General features: G+C 39.8%; 1 protein-coding gene across 1 annotated transcript; it reads left to right on the forward strand.

Moving 5' to 3' along the window:
- Positions 1–6,905: 6,905 nt before the first annotated feature.
- On the forward strand, positions 6,906–25,627 carry PPIL4 (peptidylprolyl isomerase like 4). Its single transcript, XM_083857136.1, has 13 exons — positions 6,906–6,996; positions 7,458–7,525; positions 7,612–7,676; positions 9,440–9,557; positions 11,420–11,562; positions 11,908–12,004; positions 13,455–13,571; positions 14,471–14,595; positions 16,875–16,941; positions 17,768–17,879; positions 19,377–19,473; positions 20,114–20,252; positions 25,355–25,627. The coding sequence occupies exons 1-13, from the start codon at positions 6,927–6,929 to the stop codon at positions 25,574–25,576; spliced, it is 1,440 nt and encodes a 479-aa protein (XP_083713262.1). The 5' UTR covers positions 6,906–6,926; the 3' UTR covers positions 25,577–25,627.
- Positions 25,628–26,519: the final 892 nt, after the last annotated feature.

Here is a 26,519-nt window from a genome sequence, read left to right on the forward strand (position 1 = left end):
ACAACTCTTACACCTTTAACAAGACCAAATTTCTTTCTTAGTTCCTTATCTTTATCCCAACGTGCTTGTTCATCGTTTCTTTCTTGCAAGTCTTCTTTGGATGGGAATGCGGTCTTGCTGAGGAACTGAAATGGGAAAGAGTAGAACTTGACTATCAGAAAGTGAGTGTTGAGTAGTCATTTTCCTCCCACCCCAGTTTATTTTCGTAGTTTTTTTTCTACAGTCTCACATACCTTGGGGATGTGGCTTTGCAAGAAGAATTTAATTCAGGAGGGATCTTGCATGCCAGCCCTTCTCTATTCCTCCATTGACTTTAAAAAATTATCATGATGGCACTCATCACCTATTTTCAGAAACACAGCCTTCTCCCTTGGGAAATATCTATTTGAAGGTATTGCATTAAATTTTGCCCTACTGTTCTCTAAATAGTAATGGACTGCAATGATTCTGTCATGTTCAAATACTGGAAAAATCTTGGTATATATCTCAAGATGTATTTTTTCTCAGCATTGTGTAATTATATATATATTTTTAACAGTAAAGTCTTACAGGTCTGCAAGCCTTTATTTGATTTCCTCTACAGTGACTGTATCTGCTGGATTTCATTAACTTCCCCACAAAAACTGAAAAATAACCAGGTCACTCATCTTTCACAGCCTGTCCTCAATATGCTGAATAGTGCACTTTGCATTCAGCTATGTCTGAGAGGAGAGCAATTTACTGTTCATACATAGAGATGCTCACCTGATCATCATGGGTTACCACCCGCTGCCTTTTCCCAGCAAGAGGGGAGCAGTTCTCGGGCTGGGAGATTGTTGTCATCTTGTGTGAAGAGAAATGTGTTTCATTTGATGTTTTCTTTTGGGGTGTGGGGGTAGCACAGGTTGTAAGACATTTTATGTTCTGTTTCACAGCATCCGCTCTCAACAGCAGTGGATGTGAAACTTGGAATGTTAGTTTACGGACAGAACGACACGTAATGAGCCAAACGATGGTCTTCATAAACAACATATGGTGGCCAGATATTTTCATTTCTGCTGCCATATCTTCATACCTCATTACATAGAGAAGGTAGACTTGACCATTATAGATTATTAGAGCATTTCCCTTAAAGAGAGGAATTTCAGGTTGCTCTCCAATAGAACTAATAGATGAAAGTGTTAACATATTCGCATAATCCTTATTCTTGATATTGGTGAGTGACTTTAAAATTTCTGAAACAGCACTGTTGGATGACTTTACAATAAGAGGATAGGATCTTGCTGTCTTTCCATTTGGCTCTTTTTGTGCAAACTCTTTCAATGGGGTTATTTGGGAACATTTCTCGTCTTCAGTTTCATCAGAATTAGAACAGTGTCCTGTTAAGTCTGGGCTGCTTGGCATTAAAGACTTCGAAAAATTCTGCCAGAAGGATCTGGAACTCTCTTGCATCTTTATTACTGGCCATATGTAAATTACAGATTGGGTTTCTGTAGCTTGTCTTGCTTCAGAGACCCTTCTCGCTGCAGGTAACAGTAATTGCTGTAGTTTAGATGGGAAAAAAGATAGTGGTATTGATGTGACTTTGGCTTGTTGTGGTATCTCTAGATCAGGTTTTAAAATCCGTACCTGACGTTCTTCAGTAACTTTAAGAGAATCAAAGGTTACAGAAGCAGGTACTTTGTCTTCTTGGTTAGCATAACTTAGTGAGAAACCTCTTTGCAGAGAGTGTTTTGCAGCTAAGTTTTCTTTACTTTCAGCCTTGAAATCGTTTGTGAACTTTTCTGTGCCAGCAAAGGTCATGGCACTATCTTCTAGCATGTTGTCTTCCTCGCTGCTCATTTGCTGATCCTCTCCCACCAGGGCAGATGTAGCCCTGGTATCCATCTCCTAACGAGTGTTGTGGTTTGACTCAATGGGTTCCGTTTAGACAGATGAGCTTTTGTGAAGGGGCAGTTGGACACGTTGGAAAGGCTTCTGGAGGAAAGAGAATGCAAAAGGAGTTTCACCAGGTCTCACATATTTTCACTCTTTCCTGAAGGGCTTCATTTGTGCAGCCTGATATGCTTACAATAAAAGTGGACAGAAAATAAAATGTGATTACATGTTTGTAAATGCACACGGAGATTTTTCTTTGTTGCCTTAAAGAAAATTAATAAACAGAAACATATTTGTCATTTAAGTATTAATTTCAGCTCATCTAGCCAGTAGAATTTTTCTGCATTAGTAATTTGCTGTGAGATACTTCTAATCTTGACTTAAGTTGGCAGTGAGTTTCTGCTTGCTTTCGTAGGAATTTACCCAATACTGCAAGCTGCTGGTGGACAGGATCTATTTTGTTTAGATGTAGCACTCCCTCATGTCAGAAAATACAATCTTCTTAGACACAACAGCATTGAAATCAATGCACATTTTTAATAAAGATGTTCTTAACCAAAGACCTTTACAATCAGTTTTGTACTTTGTTTGCAGAATGCAATGCTGACTTCAGCAAAGTCAACCCCAGCCTACACTACTCTATGCTGTAACAGAATCAGACCCAGTAACTTTGTCATGACTTTTAATAAACATGTAAAAAAATAAAAAAAAACAAGTTCAGATGTTTATCTGGTACATATTAAAATCTTCTAAGCAGCAGTGAAATTGTAAAATGCTAAACAATCATAAGATATACAGGAGAAGGAAACATGAAATTTACATTTGTATCCTGAGAGAAATTAACAAATTAACTGCTGCTTCTCCAGTGGTTATATTCTCCTAGGAATAATCTACTCAGCACTACAGACTTCATTTTATAGAAAGGAAACATACACACTCATGTTATTTGCATGTCATTCACAGAATTCTAAGGTGGTGTTTAGCCTTCCTAAACATTAAAAAACACAGTGAGTTTCATCTTCATAACCGAAGAGGATCTACTTCTTAACTTACAAAAAAGAAATGTAATAGAGACAAGATCAGTGATCCTCTATTTAGGACCATGAAAATTAAATTTTCTGAGTCCTTTTATCTAGCAAAAATTAATAAACTAAAAAATAAAATGGCATTGCATTGTCATCTAGGCTGTATCTCCTGCATTTATGATGCATACATCAAGATGTAATCACCCAGTTCCAGAACTCTAATCAAGAATAATTATAAATAATTATATCAATTGTCAGCCAGTTATTTGAATAATTAATTGTTCATATAGGAGGAGTGAGGCCTTCTGTAGAAGCAGACTCTAAATCATTTTTTTCCTTTGCTTTATCTGATGAGTGGAGGGGTTTTTGTTCTGCTTTTTCACTTCTGGTGTTAGGGTTTTTTTACTACATCCAGGACTGCAGTGTGATAAAGCTAGGGCCAATCTTCTGACCTAGAAAGTCTCCTAGCATCTTAAAAAATGGAAAGTCTCAGAAACCTGGAGCAATTAAAATAAAATTAAAGAAAGAATGTTTATATTTTTGAGCTAGAGAAATCCTGGTTAATTGTGGAGCCAGCTGGAAAAGAGGCAAATATCACTGCAGAAGAGAAAGTCTCTGATTCTCAGAAGTCATAGGTCAACTGTGAAAACTCTGACCTGATTGATACAGTGTTAGGGCTCATCTAGTATAGTGTCCAACTTTGATGATTAATGTACTGTACCTTACAGCCCACATGTTAATGCACACTAGTGACCTTGGTTGTGTCATTTTGTCAGTCCTTGAGTTTAAGAGATTAACCCTTGTGTCATGGATCTCAAGGTTCCCAATAAAGCTGAAAAAATAATGGCTATATTTACATGCCTTAATATGTCCTTATTTACATACAAAAAAAAAAAAATCTGAAAGAAATTCTTTTTCTTCTTCCATCTTAAAATTTGCAGACTGCCAAGGAGAATTTCATGTTTAGGAGCTGAGCAGCACAGATTTCCCTACTACTTGGATTTCATGAATATAAATCTTTTCCCTCTGAAGTGGTCTCACAATCTCATTTTTACGACTGTGGCTCACCATGGCCCTATCTTCACCGGAGATGAAGACAGCAAAGAGTCTTAAGAGAACTCACAAAAATGAGTTAAATTCCTATTTCAAGTTTCGTTATTTTTGATAAAAATGTGTCGTGCACATGCAAGGGGTCCTTCTAGCCCAGTCCTTGCCCCTGACTGTGGCCAAAAGTGAAGGCCCAACAATAATCTGAGCAGAGGCCATGCAATTTCCTGGGTGTCCCCAGGCTCTGAGAGTGGGAGCATAGGGCCCTCCCAGGCCAGCAGGGCTCTCTCCATGGGCTTCCTGCTGGCACCGGGCCCTGCTGTGGAACACCCTCAGTTCTCCCATCAGCTGTGACCCCACCGCGGTGCCCAAGGGGCCACGTATGACCAGAACTCCTCCTCAGGCTCCTGGTTTGTGGTGAAGCCTGGGTCTCAGCAGTGTGGGCTGGGGGAATGGAGGGAGGGAATGAGGTTTAGTTACCATTACAGCCAGAGCACGGGCACCGGGCTGGGCGTGCAGCCTTCAACTGCTGCGGCAACTGCTGCGGCAACGGCCAAAACTGCAGAGAGCTTCCAGAACCTTCCACAGGCTGCGGGACACCACCAGGCTCAACAGCTGCTCTGGGTGACACCGGCTGTCCCCAGCTGCACCAGCCCGTGTCTGCAGCCTGGGCTGTGCCTGCACAACCACACGGCAGCCCCAGCCGGGCTCCGGTGCCCACTCCCCATGAAGGGCAGGGCCCTCGGCACCGTGCGGCTCCATCCCTGTATGGACTGGCCACTGCAAGAGTCAGACTTGATGAAATCCTTCTGAGTCCCCTCCAACACAGATGATTCTGTCACCTGTGCCATGGAGCCAACCCTCGTGTCCCTCTACCCTTGTGTCCCTTTGGCCTCTGCAGAGCTGTGTCCAAGCCCCCAGGGGCCAGGGAGGGCAGCTCTCCCTTGGCTCCCCGAGGTGCCCCCCACCATTCCTGGGGTGCCCAGGAGGCTCTGCCTGAGCCCTCCCCATTGCACACCCATGACACAGGTCCTTGCTGCCCCTCCAGGTGTCCTTGTCCTCCAGCCAGGGCCTTGGTGGCTCTGGCAGGGAAGGCATTAGCAAGGCCCAAGCCACCCTCCTGGCCTTTCCTGAGCTCTGTTTCCCTTGCATTGCCAGGCAGTGCTCAGGAGTGGGGGCAAGAACAAACCCTGTGGCCACGGTGTACAATGAAACCTCTGGCCCTGGCACACCTGTGCTGGCCCTGCCCATCCCAGCCCATCTGGTTATTCCCTGTTGTGGCCCAGCTCAGCTCAGAGCAGCCTCCAGGAACCCGGGTGACAGCCCATCCATCCGCTGTGCTCTGCTGGCAGGAGACTGCACACTGGAAGGCGTTCCTTACCTGCTCACTGCTTGGACAGGGGAGAGAAGCTTTAAGTATCAACCCTTGTGGGAAACAGAGAAAGCAGAAAGCTTTCATAGTAGTGCAGATGTAGGCCTAAAGTGAAAAGGATACAAGAATAAGGACATAAAACAATAAGAAAGACTTTGCTGTGTAGAGTTGGGCCTTAGCAAGTAGAAAATGTTAGGCAAGATAATAGAAAAGTTTAAAAATGAGGCTTTGTGGTTTGTTTATAGAACAGTATAAAAAGTTCCTGAATAGCAAAAAATATGAAACAACCACCTAATGTTAGATATAAGATATACATGTAGTTTTAGTGGTTGGTTTATGCAGATGTTTGTGAGGTCTTAACAATTTGCTATTGGTTAGAAAACTTTTAAAAGGCCTCCTGACACAGAGAATTCCATCTGCTGTTAGCAAGATGTGAGCTGTTGCCATCTTTCTTGTCTCACCCTGTACTGAGACTGATGTGGCAATAAAACCTTGAAGAACATCTCCTGGCAGTCCCATCCTGTTATTCAGAAACATAGATATCCAACAAACCCTCTATCTATCTTTTTCACACTGATTTGGGAATGTGGCACAGCATGTCACAGACAATGAATACATGTTAGATTTCATACTGGGTTTTTTTGGTCTTGTTTTTGTTGTTGTTATGGGTTTTTTGGGGTTTGTTAGGGGTTTTTTGTGTGTTTTGTTTGTTTGTTTTGTGGGGGTTTTTGTGTGGGTTTTTTTTTTGTTGTTGTTGTTGTTGTTGTTTTTGTTTGGTTGGTTTGGTTTGGGGTTTTTTTGCCTGCACAGCAGTTTTCTTTAAATGCCTAAGGAAAAAAAAAAAAGAAATTTCAGTGGGTTCTGGACCAAGTCCTAGCAGATGAAGCACTTGCTCATAATACACTGTGTTTATTTATCTGTTTCAAGTGCTGAGCCCGACATATAAATACGATATTTACTGCATGGATTTTGCAAAGAGATGGCTTCCTTCAGCTTGTGACAAACTCTGTTTGGAAACAATGCATAGCCTCCAAGGGGAAACTTGCTTGCCTTTCCCTATTCTTCGAAACAAAATCTCGTTGCTTGTATGCGTCTTCCATAATTGAACAGATGGATTACATTCGAATATCTTCCTTTTTAATGATTCCACTTATTGCAGTCCTTAGCTGATGCCTTCTCGTCATGATTTTAGCCAGTAACTAGATGCTTCATGGTCGCCAGCCATGTGATGAAGAGCGGGGAATTTTGTCACCCAGTGGTAGGGACATAATTTGGGTCTGTCAGGTTTTCATAATTGTAGGTCCAGCTTCTTGTGCTTGGGCACAACAGTTCAGAATGACTCAGTATCCTACAAGAGCACGGTCTAGGCTGAGGGCTGCCCAGGGACACTGTGGATTCACCATCTCCGGAGGTTTTTAGGAACGACTGATGTGCCAGTTGGCTCTCAGCTGAGACTCCATCTCAGGGGGAGGTCTTCTCCAGCCTGATTGTTCTGTCTGAAAGAGTTCAAGGATGTTACATACGAAAGAACATCCCGCCTTAATTTCGACACAAGCCGCGGGGTCCTCCGGGCCGGCAGGGGGCGCGCCGGGCGCGGGGCGGGGCGGGCTGCGGCGCGCGCGGCCATGGCGGTGCTGCTGGAGACCACGGTGGGCGACCTGGTCATCGACCTGTACACGGAGGAGCGGCCCCGCGGTACGAGCCCAGCCCCAGCACCGCCCTTCCCTGGCCCCTCTGACCCCTCCGGCCCCGGCCTTTCCCCTGGCGCGGGCAGGGGCGGCCTCCAGCGGGACGGGCCGGGGGATGCGGCCCGCGCTTGCGGCCACAAATGTAATCGCTGCTAATCAAAACGCTGCCGTGAGCTGCTCTCGCAAGTGTTGGAAGAGAAACGCAGGGATGGGGGGGGAATGGGGGGGAAGTGTTGTCTGTATAACTCGCTGTGTTTAGCGTTCTTGGAGTCGCTAGAGATGATTTGTAGGAAGGGAGATGTTACGTCTCCTTGGAGCATTTCTCTCAGCGTTTATAGGCTGTACCCTGATAAGTCTCGACACAGTCTGCTCCAAAACCACTTCTCTAGCGTTAAACTAGATCTCTGTTACATCTATTATTTTTGTGTCCAGAGTTTCCTTTGTAAATGTTGGTATGATTTCTTACAGCTTGTCTGAATTTCCTGAAGCTCTGCAAAGTCAAATACTACAACTACTGTCTTATTTATAATGTACAGGTGAGTATTCTCAATTCCGTGTTTTTTCTGTTGGTTTAAAATCACAGACATGAAAGCAATATTTTATGTGTTCTCCTTTGTGACAGAGAGATTTTATTATACAAACTGGTGACCCCATGGGAACTGGCCGTGGAGGGGAATCCATATTTTGGTAAGTGTTTATGTATAAAAATTTTATATCTATAGATCTCAACAGAGAATTTGTGTAAGGGAGTAGGAGTTCCAGTTAGATTGTCGTCAGCTTTCTTAGGGCAGAATTACTGGTGGGAAATAAAAACGTTGATGCATAAGCTTCTTTGGTTTTCATACTTAGATACCTTTCTAATTTCTATGCTGCGTTTTGCCATTCACTGTTGTTTTCCTGGACATTGTTCTGTCTCTGACCTTAGAAGTGAAGTTACAGGTAACAACTTGTACATACACTTCTGTCTTTAAAAGCTATATGCTTTATATATATATATATAAAATAACTATATGCTTGGTAAGAAAAGTATCATAACTAAATGCTCTGTAGAAGACAATCAATTTGCATTGTGAATACATTTATTATTATAACAAAATGTACTGAATTGAGCATGAGTGGAGCATAGAGGCTAAACTTGATTTCCTCTCTGTGTAAGAAAGTGATCTTACTTGAGTTTGTTTTAGTCATGTTGAATGTTTATAAGGAAATTGCTTTTCTTCAGGAAAATAAGTTTTCAGTGGTCATCGAGACAAGAGTTGAAGAAATCATTCAAACAGCTAGGATAGAGTGCTATATGATTGTTTTGAAATAGTTATTATAAGTAGAATTAAAATTACAGAGCAGAACTATTTACCAGGGGAATGTTGGGGAACAAAATATACAGTGATAAAGGGGTTCAGCTGGAACAGACACAGTGTGCTAGACTAGTGTTGGCTTTTCTGAGTAGTCTGTCAGAGCCTCTTAAATACAAAACCTGGAACTCATGGATCCATGAATCCACTGCAGTGCTCCTGGGAGCAGTGTAGCTGTGCTAAGATGCAAGTCTAGGTAGGTAAACATGCCAGACTTGAGCTGTCTCTGCACACAAGTAATTTAGGTTTATTTTGGTGTGTTTCAAGTCTTCTGAGACTTAGTTGTATGGCAGATGGGGAAGTACAGTGTGATGAGAGTGTCAGATCCTGTCTGGCACTTGCATGGAGAAGACAGTACATCTTTTATACCTGTGTGCTACTGCTGCAGTCCATGAAACTGGAGTTTCTTCTCCTGCAGGCAAAGTTTAATTTGGTTCTTCTCTTCATAGAGCCTAACAGCTGCTTAGCAAAATGAGTTTAAACACAACACTGTCCTTAAATTTGGGCAAATCCCTTGATTATTGATCATGCCTCTGTCAGTTTATGGAGTGAGACAAAATGAGTGATAGCAGGGTTAGACATAAAAAAATTTAAAAGAATGCAACAGTTTGTTATATCCAGTATATCCCAAATTAGTGTATTTAGTCCTGTGACTATAAAGAATGATTTTGCACATATCTGTATTGGTTTTCTGTTTCTCTTGGGAGATAAATTTTTGATGTAAATAACTGCATTTTTACAGTGTGGAATAACTTATTTTTGCAAAACCTACTTAAAATGTGTAGTTCTTTCATGCCTCAGAAAAATGTTAAATACTGTATTTAAAAATATATAGGTATACCCTTCTCACCCCCCAAAAAGCCCCTGTGAAATGTTGAGAGAAGAATTTGTTGTTCCTTGTAATATAACCTGTGAAAGTGTACAGGTCCATAAATATATTCATGAGTGCAGTGTAAAATCTAGATTTATTTGAAGGCCTAATGTAAATGTGAAATGTAAAATTTTTGTAGATGTCATTTACGGTTTTACAATGTTTGATCAGCTCACTTTTAAAAATTCCTTTTTGTTGTAACATAATTGTTATACATGTTTTTTTAGTCAACTGTATGGTGATCAAGCTAGATTTTTTGAGGCAGAAAAGGTGCCGAGAATCAAGCACAAGAAGAAGGGAACTGTGTCAATGGTGAACAATGGCAGTGATCAGCATGGATCACAGGTCAGCACATGGTGTTGGTACATGTCTAAATAACTAAAATAGAAGTTCCACGAGTTTACAAAGGCTGCATAACAAAGACACTCTCATGTCAATAGCATCATTTGGTAAAACAGTCAAAAGGCATGTTAAAAACCTCACCATAGCTAAATAGTTTCCATAACATTCCAGATGCCAATGGGTATTTGGTTACAGATAGAGGAATTAGGATGCTCAGGTTCAAATCCTGTCCTAGATTAATTTTATTTGCTGGTACTCAGTCCTGTATTTTTCTCCTTTATTTATTTCTCTATGTTAATACTTTGATGTGATTTTGCTAATGTATAAAATTGTCAGGAAAAAAATCTGTTGTTAAATGGAAGTGAAAATGAAGGAAACTTGAGTTTCGAAATGAGAGTGACATTTTCTGGTTATGACTTTGTGTTAGTTTGGAAACTGAAGTCATATCACAGTGTCTCCTGTATGGTTACTTGAAAGTACAGTAATAATGTAAGTCTACAGTTTTACCCCAGTGCTGGTTTAAAACCGTTTTTGAAAGTGGTCTTGTTCCCTTTGCTGTTCATGCACACACAGTTTTTGCTGTAGGTGATTCTTTTTACTTATTTTGTAAGGCTTTTTTATATTGAAAGCTCATAGAATGCTATTATTTCTATATTATTATTATTTTAGGTGCACTGTCACTTTTATGAATTAAAATGCCTTACTAATATCCATACAATTTCATTTTTGTAATATCCATATTTTTAAAGGAATTTTTAATAATCAAAGAACAATTTAAAAAAGGTAAAGTTTTAGTCAAGCTAGAGCTTGCAATATTTACAGGTAATTATGCTGCCTCCCTGCATTGTATATGTAGAATGGCATGTTTGGGGGATTCAGGAAAAGGAGGTGATATTTGTAGTTATATTTAAGCTGCAGCCTGCTAGTGTATATGCAGGCATGTGGGAATAGATGCTGGTCCCAGGAACGTTATTGCAGCTTCTTTCTTGGGGAAAAAAAAATCCAGAGAGCAACTACATGGAGTTGCCTTAGTGTAGCTTAATGTAACTGTACCAAATAGTAACCAGTCTTTAGTGTGTTGTAGAGAGAATGAGGAGTGGGATATTACCAGTCTGTGAAGTGTGGGTGCAGCAGTTGTGTCCTGTTATTTGTGCATGTCTGCCTCTTCCTCCCTCCTCCATTGCCAAGTGCCCTCTAAAGTTTGTTATTAAATTCTCAGCTGGTGTCAATTTTCATAGTTTCAGTTTTGCCTTAAGGTGAAAGTTCTGATTTGTGATAAGATGCTTTCCAGTGCCAGTTGGAGTTGATCTAAGTCAGTGTGTGCTACTACTTCTCTCAATGCTACTGCATCCTGTTTTTCAGGAGACAAGGGTTTGTGGAAAGGAAGAAAAAAAGTCTGGATAGAATTAGGTAAAGATAGTACTATGGGAGTTTTTGCCAAATTTAGGGAAAAGTACCTGCCGAATGCTGCTTGGTGGACAGGTGATTTGAGCTCAGCTCACAAGGTGTAGCCTTGCTCTTTGTGTCCCCTCCCTTCCATCAGCTGGGATGCCAGTCACAACCTTTGCTGGTCTTGCTGACCAAACCTCCCCAGGAGAGCTCTCTGCTCCTCCTCTGCCCCTCTGGTTTTGTGCCCAGTCCAGTGAGCTGCACCCACAGGCTCCTGCAGAGGGAGATTTCCTCAGGCAGTGGTTGTGAACTGTATGTTGGCTCACTATGTTCTCAGAGCAATCTTCTACAAAAAATAGGAGGAGGTTTGTTTTTTTTCCCCACTGAATTCAGTGAGAGTGTGTTAAGGTTAAAAAAAGCCCCCACAACCTGAATTTTTCTATTTCTAGTTCCAAGTTTTGTGTCTTCTTTTGTAGTTCCTCATTACCACAGGGGAAAACCTGGATTACCTCGATGGCGTACATACAGTATTTGGAGAAGTGACAGAAGGCATGGATGTATTGAAGACAATCAATGAAACCTTTGTAGATAAGGACTTCATCCCATATCAAGATATCAGGTATAACTGCTTTTAACTTTACTTTTTGTAGAATACTTTATAATTGAATGAATTTATTCTTTTTGGAAACTAGATGAGTATCATGACATCAAGTGACCTGTGCATGCTATCTTAAATACTTTTTTCCTGAGTAATTATTAGTAAAATAAGCAAGTACTAAATAAACAAGTATGTACAAAAATATTCAGCCATGTTGCACTTACAAAAGCGTCAGTGCTAGAATTTACAGGATATTTGGCTGTTTGGGATACAACTGAGAATTAGTGAGGCTGGTTGCTGTTAGTTGGGTAAACCAAGCTTTACTTGCATGTAACCAATGGTGCTGTTGATTTTGTTTTCTCTAAGGATAAATCACACAGTAATTTTGGATGATCCCTTTGATGATCCACCTGGCTTGTGTGTTCCTGATCGCTCACCAGAACCTACAAAGGAACAGCTTGATGTGAGTGTTTGTGACAGGGAAAAGTTGGAAGAAATAATTAAATAAGTTTATCTCAGTTAATGTCCAGAACAGATTTGGCCAAAATAAGAAATCAGTCTTTAAGATTTTGCCTCTCAAATCTATGTCCTAAAAGAACTACACATTTTTTCATGCAGGAGGTGTTCTCCTACAGTGCCAGCTTGAATTCTGATATGTCAAATGCTTGTCAGTTATTTGGAGCTACTGCCGTGTTTGATCAAATACTTTTCAAATAAGGTTACTGCTTAACCTTTCAAGAGAAGGATGAAAGCATGACTTGGATGCTCTCCCCTGTGGCTCTGGTGGAATTATGTTTGAAAGCTGTATTTTAGGTTTCTATTTATAGTGTAGATAAGCAGAACATTCAGAATATTCAATGCAGGTATTACTGGTTTTTTGTATATTCTGACAGAAGACAAAATATAACAAACATTTATTAATATTAAAATGCTTACTGCTGTTTTCCTTTTAAATGTGAATAGGCTTTGTTTCAGTAGAAATAATCTTGGTGATTCTTAGAGTTATATGTTTAGGCACACATACTACTGTGGGCTATTTGTTCAAAAAGAAGCAGTTTTCTAAAAAATAATTGCAATTATTAATAATTTACTCATAGTATGCAGTTACAGAATTTGCATGTGAGATTATTGCCTTGTATAGAAACAGTTGTTTCAAGTAATGAGTTAATTAACTAGAGAGAATATTGTTTATTTTTAAGCTTACTAGATACAATTACAAGATTGAAATTAGGGTTTTAGAGTACATGTGTTCTGTGGTTAATCTCTGATGTACCTTCAGATATGTTAAGAATAAGGTATTTAGTAGTTCACTGCCAGCAGCAAAGAGATGTGAAGACTTGTACTGAGGGTTTTTTTCCCCTCATAGCCTGTCTGAGGATACCCCTTTTAGCATAGAAATGTCTAAGACAGGCAGCATTCTAGAGATGCTGATGAGGAGAAAAAAATTAAACCTCAAGTCCTGCCTAGGTGTATATGTATAAAAACAAAATTATTACTGTGCTATGTTCTGTTTCATGTCTTGCTAGACTGAACAGATATTTTTAGTGTTCCTTACCTTCATTTGTGCCAGGAGTTATGTGGATTAGAAATGAATTGACATTTGTGTGTTGAGATGTTGGGTATATATAAAAGAATTTAGAATACCTCACTGAATATGGTTCAGACTGGTCACAAAAGTTCAGAGAAATAGTTCACAGTGCCTGAAATATGAGGATAACATCTTCTCTTTTTTTCTTTTGTTCTAATCTGTGTGGGAAGAGCAGAATGAAAGCCCAGTTCTGCAGACATACAGACTTAAGCTTTTTTCATGTCTTGAGGGATGAGGGGAGGGGTTATCCAAGTAATAGTTGGAAAGTGAGAAAGAATTTTTGGCCATGGCTTGGTAATGAATAACCTTTTCCTTCATTTTTTAGAGTGGCAGAATAGGAGCAGATGAAGAAATTGATGACACAAAAGGACGGACTGCAGATGAAATAGAAGAAGTTCAGGCAGAAAAAGAAGCAAAAACTCGTGCCATTCTTCTGGAAATGGTGAACATCTTTCTATATTTACCTTTTAGATCTTATTCCAGTGTGTGTGCATGTTATTAAATCCAGGAGGATATGTACTACTTATCTTGAAATTACCTATCTGGTGATGATGTCATGTTTCAGAATCTGCTATTCAATATCTGTTGTACAATGAAAGGATTGAGCATGACCATTTATGTTGTGGTTTTCTGATAAAACCAGTGATACTTCCTTGTCAAAGTGGGCCAGTGGAGGCTTTCTAAAAAGTTGCTAGAAATGCATCCAATTAAAAAATGTAACATACATAGTATACTGCTAGAATACTGCAGTCCTGGAAAAGGTTTAGCATGTGTGGGAGAGAGCTGAGCTAATTTGTGACAAACTCCTCCCAGTGCATACTGGTAAACTCCATAGTAACAAAAATTTTGAATAGACTTTGAAGTCCTTTGTTGTTTTTTTTTTTTAAGAAGAAAGAAAGCTAAAAGAATACACACCATTGAAGGATGAGTGAATCTATCTCTCTTCTTTACAACTACCAAATTCAAATTTATGGTGAATAGTTTGCAGCAGAGACAATTCCAAGATCAAGTCAGATCTAGCCACAACGTTGCAGAAGATTTGTAGGGACAGACGGGTGCACTTCCACCTTTTAGAGCTGTCTGTTTGTTATGCTGAGAACAGAAAAAGCAAAGTAGAATGTGTTTGTGAACTTTAATGAAATCCAGCCATGGAATTGCAAATAAATAATGAATTTTAGGTTCTATAAAAACACTTTTTTTGTGACACTGAGTAGGAAAAATATTAAGTTTTGATTTTGTGATAGGAATGTGAGGTCATGCAAAAGATGTGTTCCCAGTGTGCTGTGCTGCCTGTAGAGAGCTTTAGGCAGAAGTGATGGATATCTTCCTTCTGTATCCCAGGTGGGGGACTTACCAGATGCAGACATCAAGCCACCAGAAAATGTGCTCTTTGTTTGTAAACTGAATCCTGTGACCACAGGTGAAGACCTGGAGATAATATTTTCACGATTTGGTCCCATTAAAAGGTAATTATGATAAAAGAGAAAACCGTCTTTATTGAAACTGAACTTGATTCCTCCCAGTCTGTTTAGGTTTGGCTGTAAAGGTGTCTGGTGTCTCAGGAGATTTATGCTCTGTTTGGACAGAGACCACAACAGGGGGGATACAAAGGCAGATCTAGCTAGATGAGTATCCTGCCCCCAGGAGTGGTTTTAAGGAAAGCCTGAGGAAGTGTAGGAACCAAGAAAACATATAACACTCCTCCCTGCCCCCTGTCCTCTCACTCCTTTCAGCAGTTTTTATGTCAGATGCTCAATGAGCTGGATAGAGTCTCTGGGCTTTTCTTTCCTGTGGTACTATATGTGGTTTGACATAAAGCACCAAACATCTGTGGCATCTGATACATTCCTTGTACAGTGTTCCTCATTCCTGCTGCCCTTCTCAGTTTTGACCTTGGCTTCTAGTAGTTTCAGCTGATTGCTTCTAGTACTACTATCAAAAGACAGGATGGGCAATGAAATCTGCTTTCCTGGATTCCTCTATCCTACACCCCAAAGTGTTTTTTTTCCTTGCTAAGAGAACAAATCTACATATTCTACATATGCTTCTTCATAGTAGAGACTTCATTACCTTGTTTCCCTTTTCCTGTTCTTTTGTTTTCATCCCAAGATGAGAGAACCAGAACTGCACACAGGTTTGAGGAAATTACAGATTTATAGGGAAACAGTTTTGTTCTCTATATTACTCTTAACTCCTTTTCTAGTGTAAAGAAACAGCTATCTTTTCTAGCTAAAGCTGTTTTTTTTATTTGTTTTTTGGGGTTTTTTTTACAATATACAGTTAAGATTCAACCCATGCTTATCTCATTGCATTTATCTATGTCATGAAGGTCATTTGCTGTCTTACTGGTCTTGTAAGGACTTTCTGTGATTTCTTCACTCTTTGTTTTTGCTACCTTTAACAATTTAGTATCATCAGCACAGTTCAGTACCATCAGCAAGCTTTGAATCAGTTTACTCTTACCTGGTCTTTTGCAATGTTTATCAATTCAAAGATGTTCCATATGCCCTTAGTGCTTACTTTCCCCAAAAACCTTTGGTGCAGGAGTTTATTAGAATTTGCAGAGGGATTTCAAAAGACTTCATGGAATGGATCATCATCACCACACATGATCATATTGACTCTGTCAGTGCACTTCACTTAAGTTTATTCCAGGGGTCTGGAGTAGGCCCTGTGTTTTCAGATGGATGCTAATTCTCTTCTGCTTGGAGTTTCTAGCAGTTTGTGCAATACTGGCACACAGCCCTGCAGGGTCACAGATCTAAACTACACTGAAATTGGCATTGTGTGCCACTCTTAACAACTCCAGCATGATTTCTCTATGACCCAAGGATTTCTAACTTTTTGCTTCTCTGTCAGAGTTGTCTCTCTTCTGCAGTCCTTCCACTTCCAGATAGGTTCTCTGAATAATCCATGAAGGAGGGTTCTTTCACAAAACCATTCTGCCTTCTGCTGCAAAGAATTCCTATAGCTTGTAAAAGTAGCCTTGTCTACTTTTTTCTTTTTCTCCCCTGCTTTATTTTTTTCTTTCTGCCTTGATCATCTTTTTGATTGTGGATCCTGATTTGTCACTTCCTCTCTACACACGGGAGAAGTCTCACATTATTCTTACCGTAATGCCACATATCCCGCTCTTGTTGCCTGTGTGCACTCCTTCAGCATCCTGTAGTCAGGATTTTTATGTCCAGTACAAGAGTTGTGTAATACTGATGCAATTCTATATTCTTCCCGTTTTGCACTACTTACTCAATACTTTCAGGCTTCTTATTTTTGCCCAGTGACCTGCATGATAAAAAGATGGGCTGCTGAAGAGGTGCTTGCTGAGAAGAGAAAGTTTGTCACAGGATGTTTGTTTAAACTTAACTTAAAATGACAGGGAAAACAAAATGTGATATTTCTTGTCTTGCAATAGTGAAATGCAAAAAGTTAAGAACAAACAGTAATGTTGGAAAATATATTTTGTTTCACTGATTAGAAACCAGTGGTTATTAATCTCTAGTTCTGTGTTCATGGTAGCCACGTGTGAGTTTAGTGTAATTGCTCAAAGCAATGTCTGGTGCATTTTTTCTTGCAGCAGGAGGTCTCAGAATCAAGTGTTTTAATACCTTCAAGGTGTTTCAGTTTTGTGGGTTGGGGTTTTTTGGGTTATTTTTTGAATCTTACTCTCCCTCTTAAGCAGTGCTTTCCTACCCTACATTTTTTGTTCCAACAGTGTTGACATTTTAATTTCTTATCATTTTTTCAGTTGTGAAGTGATCCGAGACTGGAAGACTGGTGAATCTCTTTGTTATGCTTTCATTGAGTTTGAAAAGGTATGGCTTTTAGGTATAAACTGTGTGTAGATCCTGCTTGTAAAAGCCCCTTTTTGCTATACTTCCATTTAGGAAAAACACTGACATCTTTAAGTGTGGAATAGCTAATATTTTCTCTTACTGAGAGAAACTATAACTTAGTTATGGAAGCTGTGGGTCCTAAATGAGACAAGCATTTAAGGCTTTTGCTTTTTGAGCAGCCAGTATAAAAATGTACTTAGGCTGTCTGGGAGCCAGTAGGAGGGGATCAGGCTTTGTTTTTCCCCAGGAGTGCATTAAGACGTTCAAGAGTTAAAGAAAGGAATGCTAGGACCATGCAGCATAAAGAAAGGAGGCTGTATGGAATATGATAGATCCATGTGGACAGTAGTTTTCTGAGCTTGTACATTATGCTTGCTGTATCAACACACTGCTCTTACTGTGAGATTGATGGTGGTAGTTCTCTTGGTGGTGTGTAGCTTTATGTGCTGGTATCTCTCATCTGTGAGGAAAACACTTTTCTTTAGCCTACTTACGTAGTTAAAATGGAACTTTTATGAGTTGTCCTATTTTCCAATTTTTTTTCTAAGTGTGTTACATGTACCAAATGTGTAGCTGGATTGGCAATTTTTTAAAAGAGTGAAATGAACTGAAGAATTGGGAATTGAAATGCTGATATTCAGACAAAGCATAACTATTTTTTTTAATGGTACAGTTTAAGAACTGTGGTCCTTTAGGCAATTTCAGAAAGAAATGTATGCCACTAAACAGTTGAATTTGTGTTTGAGCTCTTCGGTGAACATTCCTATGAAATAATTGTGACTCAAGATTTCCTGGTTAACATCAGGAGGAAGACTGTGAGAAAGCCTACTTCAAAATGGACAATGTGCTGATAGATGACAGACGGATACATGTGGATTTTAGCCAGTCTGTTGCAAAGATTAAATGGAAGGGAAAAGGTAGGTATATTTGCAATTCTTTGATCCTCATAACTTAATAAGCCATGACTTCTAAACTAATTGTATGAAGAGTTAGGAGTTTAAATCATTTCATCTTCAGGCATATAAATGTTCCTGGCATTGTAATAAATAGTGCAACACAGTTGTTAGCTCTTCCCTTCATTTATTTCACAAGAAAGAGTAGAAGGGTCTCCTGCTGTTACATGAACATTGAATGGCCACTGTTTACCTTTTTAGCCAATGTATTTTTGCCACTAAAACGCTTCTTTAATCTCAAACTTTGGACATTTTTTTTTAATATTACTTATTAGCAAAATAATAAGCTAATACATTGTTATTTTCTAGTTTCTTTATTCACTGTATGACAGTCAGGTGTATACAAGAACAAGTCAGTATTCAGGCCAGGGATTTCTGCTCTTCACCTCCTGTAGATCAAACATACTGCTTGGCAGGTTGTATGTTACAAAAACCCAGTTTCAGATGTTTGAGGATGTTTTGGGAGGAAAAGGGTGGTGGAAGAGGTGGATGAAGTGGTTCTTTGGTTATTTGGGGGCATGAGGAAAACACTGGACTTGGAGAGGTGTCTGTGCATTGCATTGGTGACATTCTTATCTGTCTTATTCTGAAAATGCAGTCAGCCCTCAAGTTGTTGGCGTGCAGTTTCTCCAGGTAGGGTTGTGGCCATGAAAACTGAGATACTGGAACTTATCCTGCACAGAGCTGGGATGATTCTGTATTCTGTCTATACCAGGTGCTGCAGTCATCCTGTATTGACTGCCTGAGTGGGAAACTTTATCTGAGGTCTGAATTGTCCAAAATATTGGAAAGCTGACTATATTGTCGTCTTGTGCTTATATGGCACCCAAAAAATTACCTTCCATCCTCGGTGGTAGTTTCAGGCCGAGCCGGAGGTGTTGCAGTTCTAAGCGTGGCCGGGAGAGGACAGCACGTTGCCGCAGTTTGCTGCTCTGGTGTTTCAGTGAGTGAATGGAAACTGAAATCCATCGTGTCCCCCTTTAAATCTAGACGTGAACATTTCTTTTCACAGTTTTCCGTTTAAATTCTTGAGCTGTAGCTGTCTCAGAGCTTTCCCTCAGTACAGACCAGAGCAAAAAATCATTTAATAAAGAGAGCAGTCTGTAGGCTTTCATGGTAACAGAATTTTAAGTAGTGTGATATAGGACCTGTAATAGAAATGGGACTAAGCCCGTTGCTTGTGATCTTCTTCACGTGTTGTCTCCTCTTGACATGAATGAGGAGAAAGCTGGATGTTGTGTAATGGAATTTACAAGCAAGAGAAGGACAGAACATCACAACTTGTCCTGCTCTCTTCTACTCTGTTATGCAGATGTCAGTGTTGTTTCTGGAACTGTATCCTGCTGTGGAGCTCTCTGTGGTTATAAAGAGCCCCATAATCATCATCAACACTTAATGGTAATTGTGAGTCTTGGTTGTGTTTGTGGTTAGAGTGAAATGAATATATTTTTCTGCGGACAGGTGGGCGTTATACCAAGGAAGATTTCAAGGACTATGAGAAGGAACGTGACAAACCTTCAAAATTTGCTCTGAAAGAAAAGGTAAAACCAAAGCAAGAGTATCCTTTCCTGGTCAAAGGTACTTTTTAAATTAAGTAGAGTTTATGAAAACAGCCTGGAAAAAACTTCTTATTTCTAAAGCCTGCCAAGGGGATGTTTTCCTGCTACCTCATATAACCATTTGGATTTGAGATGGAATTTAATATTTTGTGGTTTTCGCTTTGATGAATTTAGTCAAATCGAAATATGCTGTTTCACATCCATGTTGTGTGCAGGTAAACAATGTTCCAAGCCCACATCCCTGGAATGACATATGGCATAACAGAGTTTTTGAGTGGTTTCAGAGGCGATCTTCTGCATCCTAAATGAGACCATACTAATAATTAAATCATTCTGTAAGATTATGCTTTGCTTGTGGTAAGCATGAGAGGAAACACCATAGCTTGTTCAGATATCCACAGGTAGAAAAGAAAGGAGAATGCAGCCTGGCTGTACTGTTTGACAGGACAGATTTCAGTCACTTCAGCGCAGCTGTTTTTTTTTTTTTTTTCAATGTGTACAACTGTGTTCTGACTGAAGTATGCATTAAGTCTTGGTAAACCCTTGTCAGACAAACAGGGATTGGTTTGCTTCCCAAGCTGTTGTGTTCTGCTGCTTATAATATTGGGAAGCAGATCTGTCCTTAACCAGCACCACCAGTGCCAAGTATGACCTTGTGCTGGATGAGGATGTAGAAGAGTCTCACACAAGTCAGTCGCACTTGGCTAAGAAACAGAAGAAGAAAAAGCACCACCACTCTGAAGATGAAGATGATGACAAGAGGACCAAAAAATCTAAGGTACTTGACTCTTCATGCATTAACTTTATACCTGTTCATTGTTTTCCTCATAAAAGAAGCCAGGAAAAAAGTCTGATATTGAATGAGGACATGGTGTGCAAAGTCCTGTGTAAAATACAGCAGCTGTAAACCTACAGAAGGCTGGTGTTAATATTTGATTATGAAAGAGGATTTCCAAATCCTCATGGACTTTTGAAGCTTGGCATGTCTAGATGGATTTTTGCCAAAATATCCTGAAGAGGCAGTGTAGCCTCTCATAAAGTTGGGGATCTTCAGCACTTTGAACCTGTTGTTCACATATTCCTACTCATAAAGTGGTAGTCAATCATGTTTCCTGACTGTAGCCTATGCCTGATTTTATTGCCAGACCATCATATATGGGTTTTTCCTATATGGAGTTGGAAACACAGTCCTTTTACATCATCTTTTTGTATTTGTCCTTAACTGTTTTGGAAGTGTTTGTGTAAAATCTGTGTGTGGGTTTGCATCTGGAATGTGCTGTGAGGCTGGGGCTGTGGAGGAGAGCACCAGCAGACAGAAATTCTGTCATTTGTTAGTTCCACTGCAGCCCGTCAGGGCAGCCTTTCCACATTTCTGAGAAATTGGGATACTCAAGATATGGTGTTCTGTGGAAGCAAAGCCTGCAGTGGGAAAGCGGAGGGTTGATCACCACTGAAGGGAGTGTTAGGAAGACTTGAGCTAAGTTGAAAAAGAAAAAGCCCAGTATTTTTACAGTGCAAGCTTTATGAGTGACGACAAAGCTGTCTTTTATCAACTTTCCAGAAAGTGAAAAAGTTTCAGCCACAGCACATAAGGCTGTTGTCCCATCCTGAATTCTGAGTGCTGCAGGAAGTTCTGTGTACACAAAGCATACGTGATTCTTTCTTACACATCACTTCTTGCTGTGATGCTTGAAAATAATTTTTCTCATGAACATCAACAATTAAAATCTTCTAGTGCCAGCAGTGAGCCCTATTGCTCATTCATGGACAGTCTTTCTGTCACTGTACTAATTCAGTCAGGGTCCTTTGAGTGAAGGGGAGGGGCTTGTTCAGGTAAGTAAAGTCTTGACTGCAGCATATGTATACAAGAGGTGTGGACTAATGTTGGTTTAGACTTTCTCCTGTCTGTTTCTTGAAACAGGTGGTTTTGGTGGTAATACTTGTTCCTGATGGTTCAGGAATTACACCCATGGAACTGGCTGGTCATGCATTATCAGCAGAGAAGATTGATTTTAAAATCATTTAGCTGTCTTCACCCTTGCAGGTGGCACAACAAGTGCTGGCCGCAATAGGTTGTTAACATCTGTTCTAATTGTTGTAAAGGGATTGTGAGATTTCATAGCACAAAAACATGAATGAGGACTGAGGGATTCCCAGTGCTATTTTCAGGTTCTGGAATAGAACTATTCTAATGCTTGTCTATGTGATCTCCTCTGTGTTTATGTGTGTCTTTTTGTGATTTAGTCAGCTGCTCCTGATGTGGTTTGTTCTCAGAGTCTGCTGCTGCTGTGTTCTGGTATCTTCTTTCCCACAGCTTTCTTCTCTCTTTTTAGAGAAGAAAGTCACCTTTACCCGTTTTGCTGTAAGTAGTTTGGCTTTCTTACGCCTGAAATCACAGATGGAGGCTTATCTCTATTCTCTGATGGCAAGCATCGTAGTTCCCTCTTGGAGCTGTGAAAATTAATTTCTGGGAAGAATTTTTCTCTCTGGATTTGAATATTCTCGTTAGTGTGTACTGTACAGTATGCACATACTGAGCAGTATATACTCAGTCTCACAGACTCAGTATTTTGGGCATGGCCTCTCTAGTGAAATCTGCAGCCATCTTAGGTGACAAATCCTGTTTAGCAGATACAGATTTTTAAATTTTTTTATATTTTTTACTGTTCATACTTTGGACATAATATGTGAAATTAAGGGGAGGCAGGCATGTTCCTGAGGTGGATATATTCACTGTGAATTTTGAGTCCAACACAAAGTATAACAGCATGGAAATTTTTTAGTGAATGGTAGCATTTTTAGTATAGGCAAACAAAGCATTATCCCTTAACCCTGTTTTGTAAATAACTGAATGTATTTGAGGTAAGAACTTTAAAATAAAACAGCACCAGACCTTCCACAACTCATCAGCCAAAGACCACAGTAGCCATGCTTCATACAGAAACTTCTACTGTGAGTCCATAGTGTGGCAGAGATTTTAATTAAAAGAGATAGGGGGCTTATACTGGGAACCTCTGGCAACTGGAACTGCAGTTTCTGCTATCAGCTCTAGCTATGACTTGAAGGGGTTTTACTTTCTCAATAGTTTCCATGATGTTGAGTTGTTTTTCTGTTCTCTTGCTGGTGTCACTGTTTTTCTTTAGTATATTTTGACTCATCCTTTTCTTAGTCTGACACCCGTTTCCTGAATCTCTGGCCTCCGTGTTGATGTTTCAAGAATATATTTTTGAGTCTTGTGCTCTTTGACTTCATTCCAGTGGATAGAAGAGGTAGGGTGCTGTGGCTTGCTTTTGTAAGTAACAGGATGTGGCTTTAGGGCAGGAGGGTGGGCTGCCATGTGGGTTTGTGAATAGGATTTAATGGAGTTTTTTTCAATACAGGACATGTTTCCGCCTGAGATCTATATTATGACTTTGTTCCTTCCAGTATTATCCGTACATTTTCTCTTGGATTTTATTTTTTAAGATAACTAGATCTGCAAAGTAGTATAACCTATCCAATAGATTTTTGTGAGACATAGGGACTGCCTGATTTCAGATTTCTGCAGTGCATGATTTTGGCAGAGGTACTGATTTTTCTGGTTTTAATTTCCTGCTTTTACTTACTGCTTATTGGACACTGTTCCCTTTGTATTCAGGGTCAAGTTTTATCAAAATCTCCCCCCAGAAAAGGTTTTCTCTATTTGTTTGCTCCTTTTAACCTTTAACTAGTGTGTTTAATGTATGTAAGAGGTGGCACATGCATTCTACTTCTATGGCCATGATATTTCTAGCTATTTCACCTGTGACTGCTGTTTAGCAAGTTACTACTTCTGGCAAAATCAGCCTTGAACTTCCAGAGAAGAGTCTTTCTCTCTTCCCTTATTTCCTTCCTCATATGTGTTCCAACACAGTGCTGAATTAAGAACTGGGGTGGTCATCACTTACTTATTGACTGATGAGAGGTTGTGACCCTGGATTGAGAAATACAAATTTCAGCAGTAAGAGAGAGCTGGTTTTGAGTATGAATCCTTTTTCTTCTTCTTCCAAAACAGTGTAGTTTTTACTTTTGGGAATAAAAATTTGGTTTCAAAATACCATTATTTTTACTAATTCAGTGTTTTTTAAAAATTGATTTTTTTCTATGCCAGACTTCAAAATGGAAAATCTTATTTAAAGGGAAATGTAACTTATGCTGGCAAGAAATAAAGATGAAATTCATTCTATTAATTCATTTTACACTTTTTTTTTTTATATATTGTGATCATATTAGCTACTGTGGTGGCTTCTTTGTGTCACTTCCAGACTTGTCCTGTTCACCTGCGCCTTAAATGCTTTTGTGAAGGTCACTGTGGTTGTTTAACTAAATGCTTGTAAGGCTTCTGATCCTTTCAGCAAGTCGTCCCTTTCCATGGCATTCAATGTGGGCTATTTGTCTGTAGTTGGAAATGTTCACTAACCTGTTCCTTGTCCCCACTTGGCCAGTAGCCTCATCTCCAGTGTTTACTTGGTAGATTTTTCAACTGAAAGCTGTCCTGCTTTTCTCCTGTTTCTCCCATGTGCTGGGAGGAAACTCCAGCAACAAACCAGATAGAAGGCAGCCATTCACCAAGCCCACCATTTGATTTTCTGGCCAATATTTTTTGTCTTGTTCCTGTCTACCCCTCCACGAGCATGTCCATCATCTGATGTTTACTCAGGCCTTGTCTCAGAGGGGCTTGAAATCTGTTGGCTTTTTCAAACATGTGGAGAGTGAGACTTTTGGGTACAAGAGAAGTATGGCTGTGCATCATTTTGAGAATGGATGGACAAGTGGCTGGAAGCACCACTGAGTCTTTTTGGTGGATCCAGATTTTAAAATCTGTACTGAAATAAAGTTTGACAGTAAAGATGTGGAATAGGCATTTGGTCACCAGTGAGATTACTGTACCCAGCAGTAGGAGAATGTTTTTTGTTATAGATCAAACCTGTGATTATTCATGTGTCTCTTTGTCTGGGGAGTTTATATTGCTTATTGTAACCCTAGTAATTTCAGCATTATTGATGTAATTCTAAAGGTGGTATTTGCTCTGGGAACCACACCAGTCACTGGCTCTCTGCATAAAATCTCTGCTTAAAGTAGTTTTTTCACCATTCTTTTAAATAAATGAAGTTTGCTTGTTTGTACATAGAGTATATGGTTTTAACCATACAGTTGTGAAGGCTGCTGTCCTGGTACATCCTCAGAAAAATAATATCTGGAACAAGGAAAGAAATACTGTGTGATTTAATGCAGACATTTTTCTTAACTCATATTCATCTGTGCTTAACAGTGTTGCTATTAAAATCCCATAAAATCATCTCTCTCTATTAGCACATAGAGTGATACTAAACTGTCAGGTTGTTCATTTTGCTGAAGCCTAGAATTCAGCCCATTAAGAATTATTACAGGCAGGTCTGAAAATATGTTATGCATCTGCATAGCACTGGAATGCCTGTGGGGCTTGAACCAAAACTTCTGGAAACACTTGCATTGCTTAGGTAAAAAAATCCAAAATCTAAATCTAGTTTACAGACTTGTTTGAGGCTTGTGAAGAGTTTGATAATGTACATCTGAATGGAATCTCTGATATAACCGATTTTTGTAAAGCTCCTTGGGCAGTGCAAGAAGCATTCCTGACAGCCATGCCTTTTTCCATAAACACTGTCTGAAACTTACTTGTAAACTTACCTTCTTCAGATAGTTTCAGTGGGGTATTTTTGTGTTACCTTTTTCAAATCATCATGGATGTGAATCCCTTTAAGGTAGTACCAGCTGTAGCTAAGGAACCAGCCATGCTGGACTTTTCTCTAGTTCTCTTCATGCCTCTGTATATTTCCCCCTCTTGTTTGTAACTGCTTTTCTGTCCAATTCCTTTGGCAGGATTCCGAGCGAAGGCACGAAGAGCGCTGCAGGGAGAGGACCAAGAGTGAGAAGAAGGACAGACACCGGAGCCGCAGCCGTTCTCAGGACAGAGATTACACTCACAGCAGACAAAAGGACAAATACAGGGAAGACGTCCGAGTTAGAGACTGGGATAAAAAAGCAGACAGAAGCAGAAGTCCTAAGAAATCAAAAGACAAAGAGAGGTCCAAGTACAGATGAAGGACAAGGAAAAGACAGAGGGGAACTAAAATAATAAATTTAACATTTTTCTTTTGTGATAATGGTGTTTGTTTTTTTTGTAATACTTGCTGTAGTGCCTGACTGCAATATGCAGTAAGATTTTATAGCTTGATACCCCTCACTGGAACATGATCTGCTAATTCTAAAATTCAGAATGAATCGCTGCAAATTGTCTGCCCTGGAGTGCCAGTAGCTGTGCCTGAATAGAGTATTTCAATTGACTGTGAAGAAAGAGAGCTTCTTATTAAGATGGTTCTATAGGAAGGCTGATATTTAAGGAACATAATCAGCTGAAACTACCCCATGGCAGGAAATTCTGACTAAGCAGGCCGGGCAGGATGGCTATGATGTCCAGACCAAAGCTAAGCAGGGATACTGAGCGTATTTAGTACAGGAATATGCTTTCTAGCAGCACTTACCCTTTCTGCTTTGTTAAAAACAAAGCTGGAGTCCAACATCTTTGGTGCTTGTGGTAGTTAGGAAACAGAACAAAAAACTCCCACCTTCCTGTAATGTTGAAAATAACATTGAAAATGTAACAGCAGGAACATCTACTTCTTCACTTTGTCATAGCTGAGGCCTATTTGAAAGGGAATGCTTCATGCTTTAGGCCCTTTGTTCATTAGTTGAAGGCTTAGAAACCAGCTCCTCAGTTTTCTTTTGGATTCCTTTACTTGCAACAGCTTGAAAATGTGATGTAGACTCTAAATTGTTTTATTCTGTGGATTTGAGTAAGTTTGAGACCTATTTTGATGTCATGAATTACAGTTCCTGTAGTTCTTTGTAGGCTTGAGCTTCAGTCCAAGACTTAAAGTAGACTTGATCAAGTACAGGAAGTATACTTGGCTAAGAAGCTGCCTTTTGATGAATCTCTGACTTTTGTGTCCTGCAAAGCACAGAACTAGAAATCCAGGGCTTCCAT

Source organism: Zosterops lateralis (assembly GCF_965231275.1).
Source record: "Zosterops lateralis genome assembly, chromosome: 3".
In the NCBI taxonomy this organism is placed as follows: domain Eukaryota; kingdom Metazoa; phylum Chordata; class Aves; order Passeriformes; family Zosteropidae; genus Zosterops; species Zosterops lateralis.

Excerpts from the sequence above, each read along its gene's own strand:
- PPIL4 (XM_083857136.1), top strand. The coding sequence starts at position 6,927 with ATGGCGGTGCTGCTGGAGACCACGGTGGGCGACCTGGTCATCGACCTG. Across the intron at positions 14,596-16,874 it reads CGATTTGGTCCCATTAAAAG|TTGTGAAGTGATCCGAGACT; the intron begins GTAATTATGATA and ends TCATTTTTTCAG. Across the intron at positions 20,253-25,354 it reads AGAGGACCAAAAAATCTAAG|GATTCCGAGCGAAGGCACGA; the intron begins GTACTTGACTCT and ends TTCCTTTGGCAG.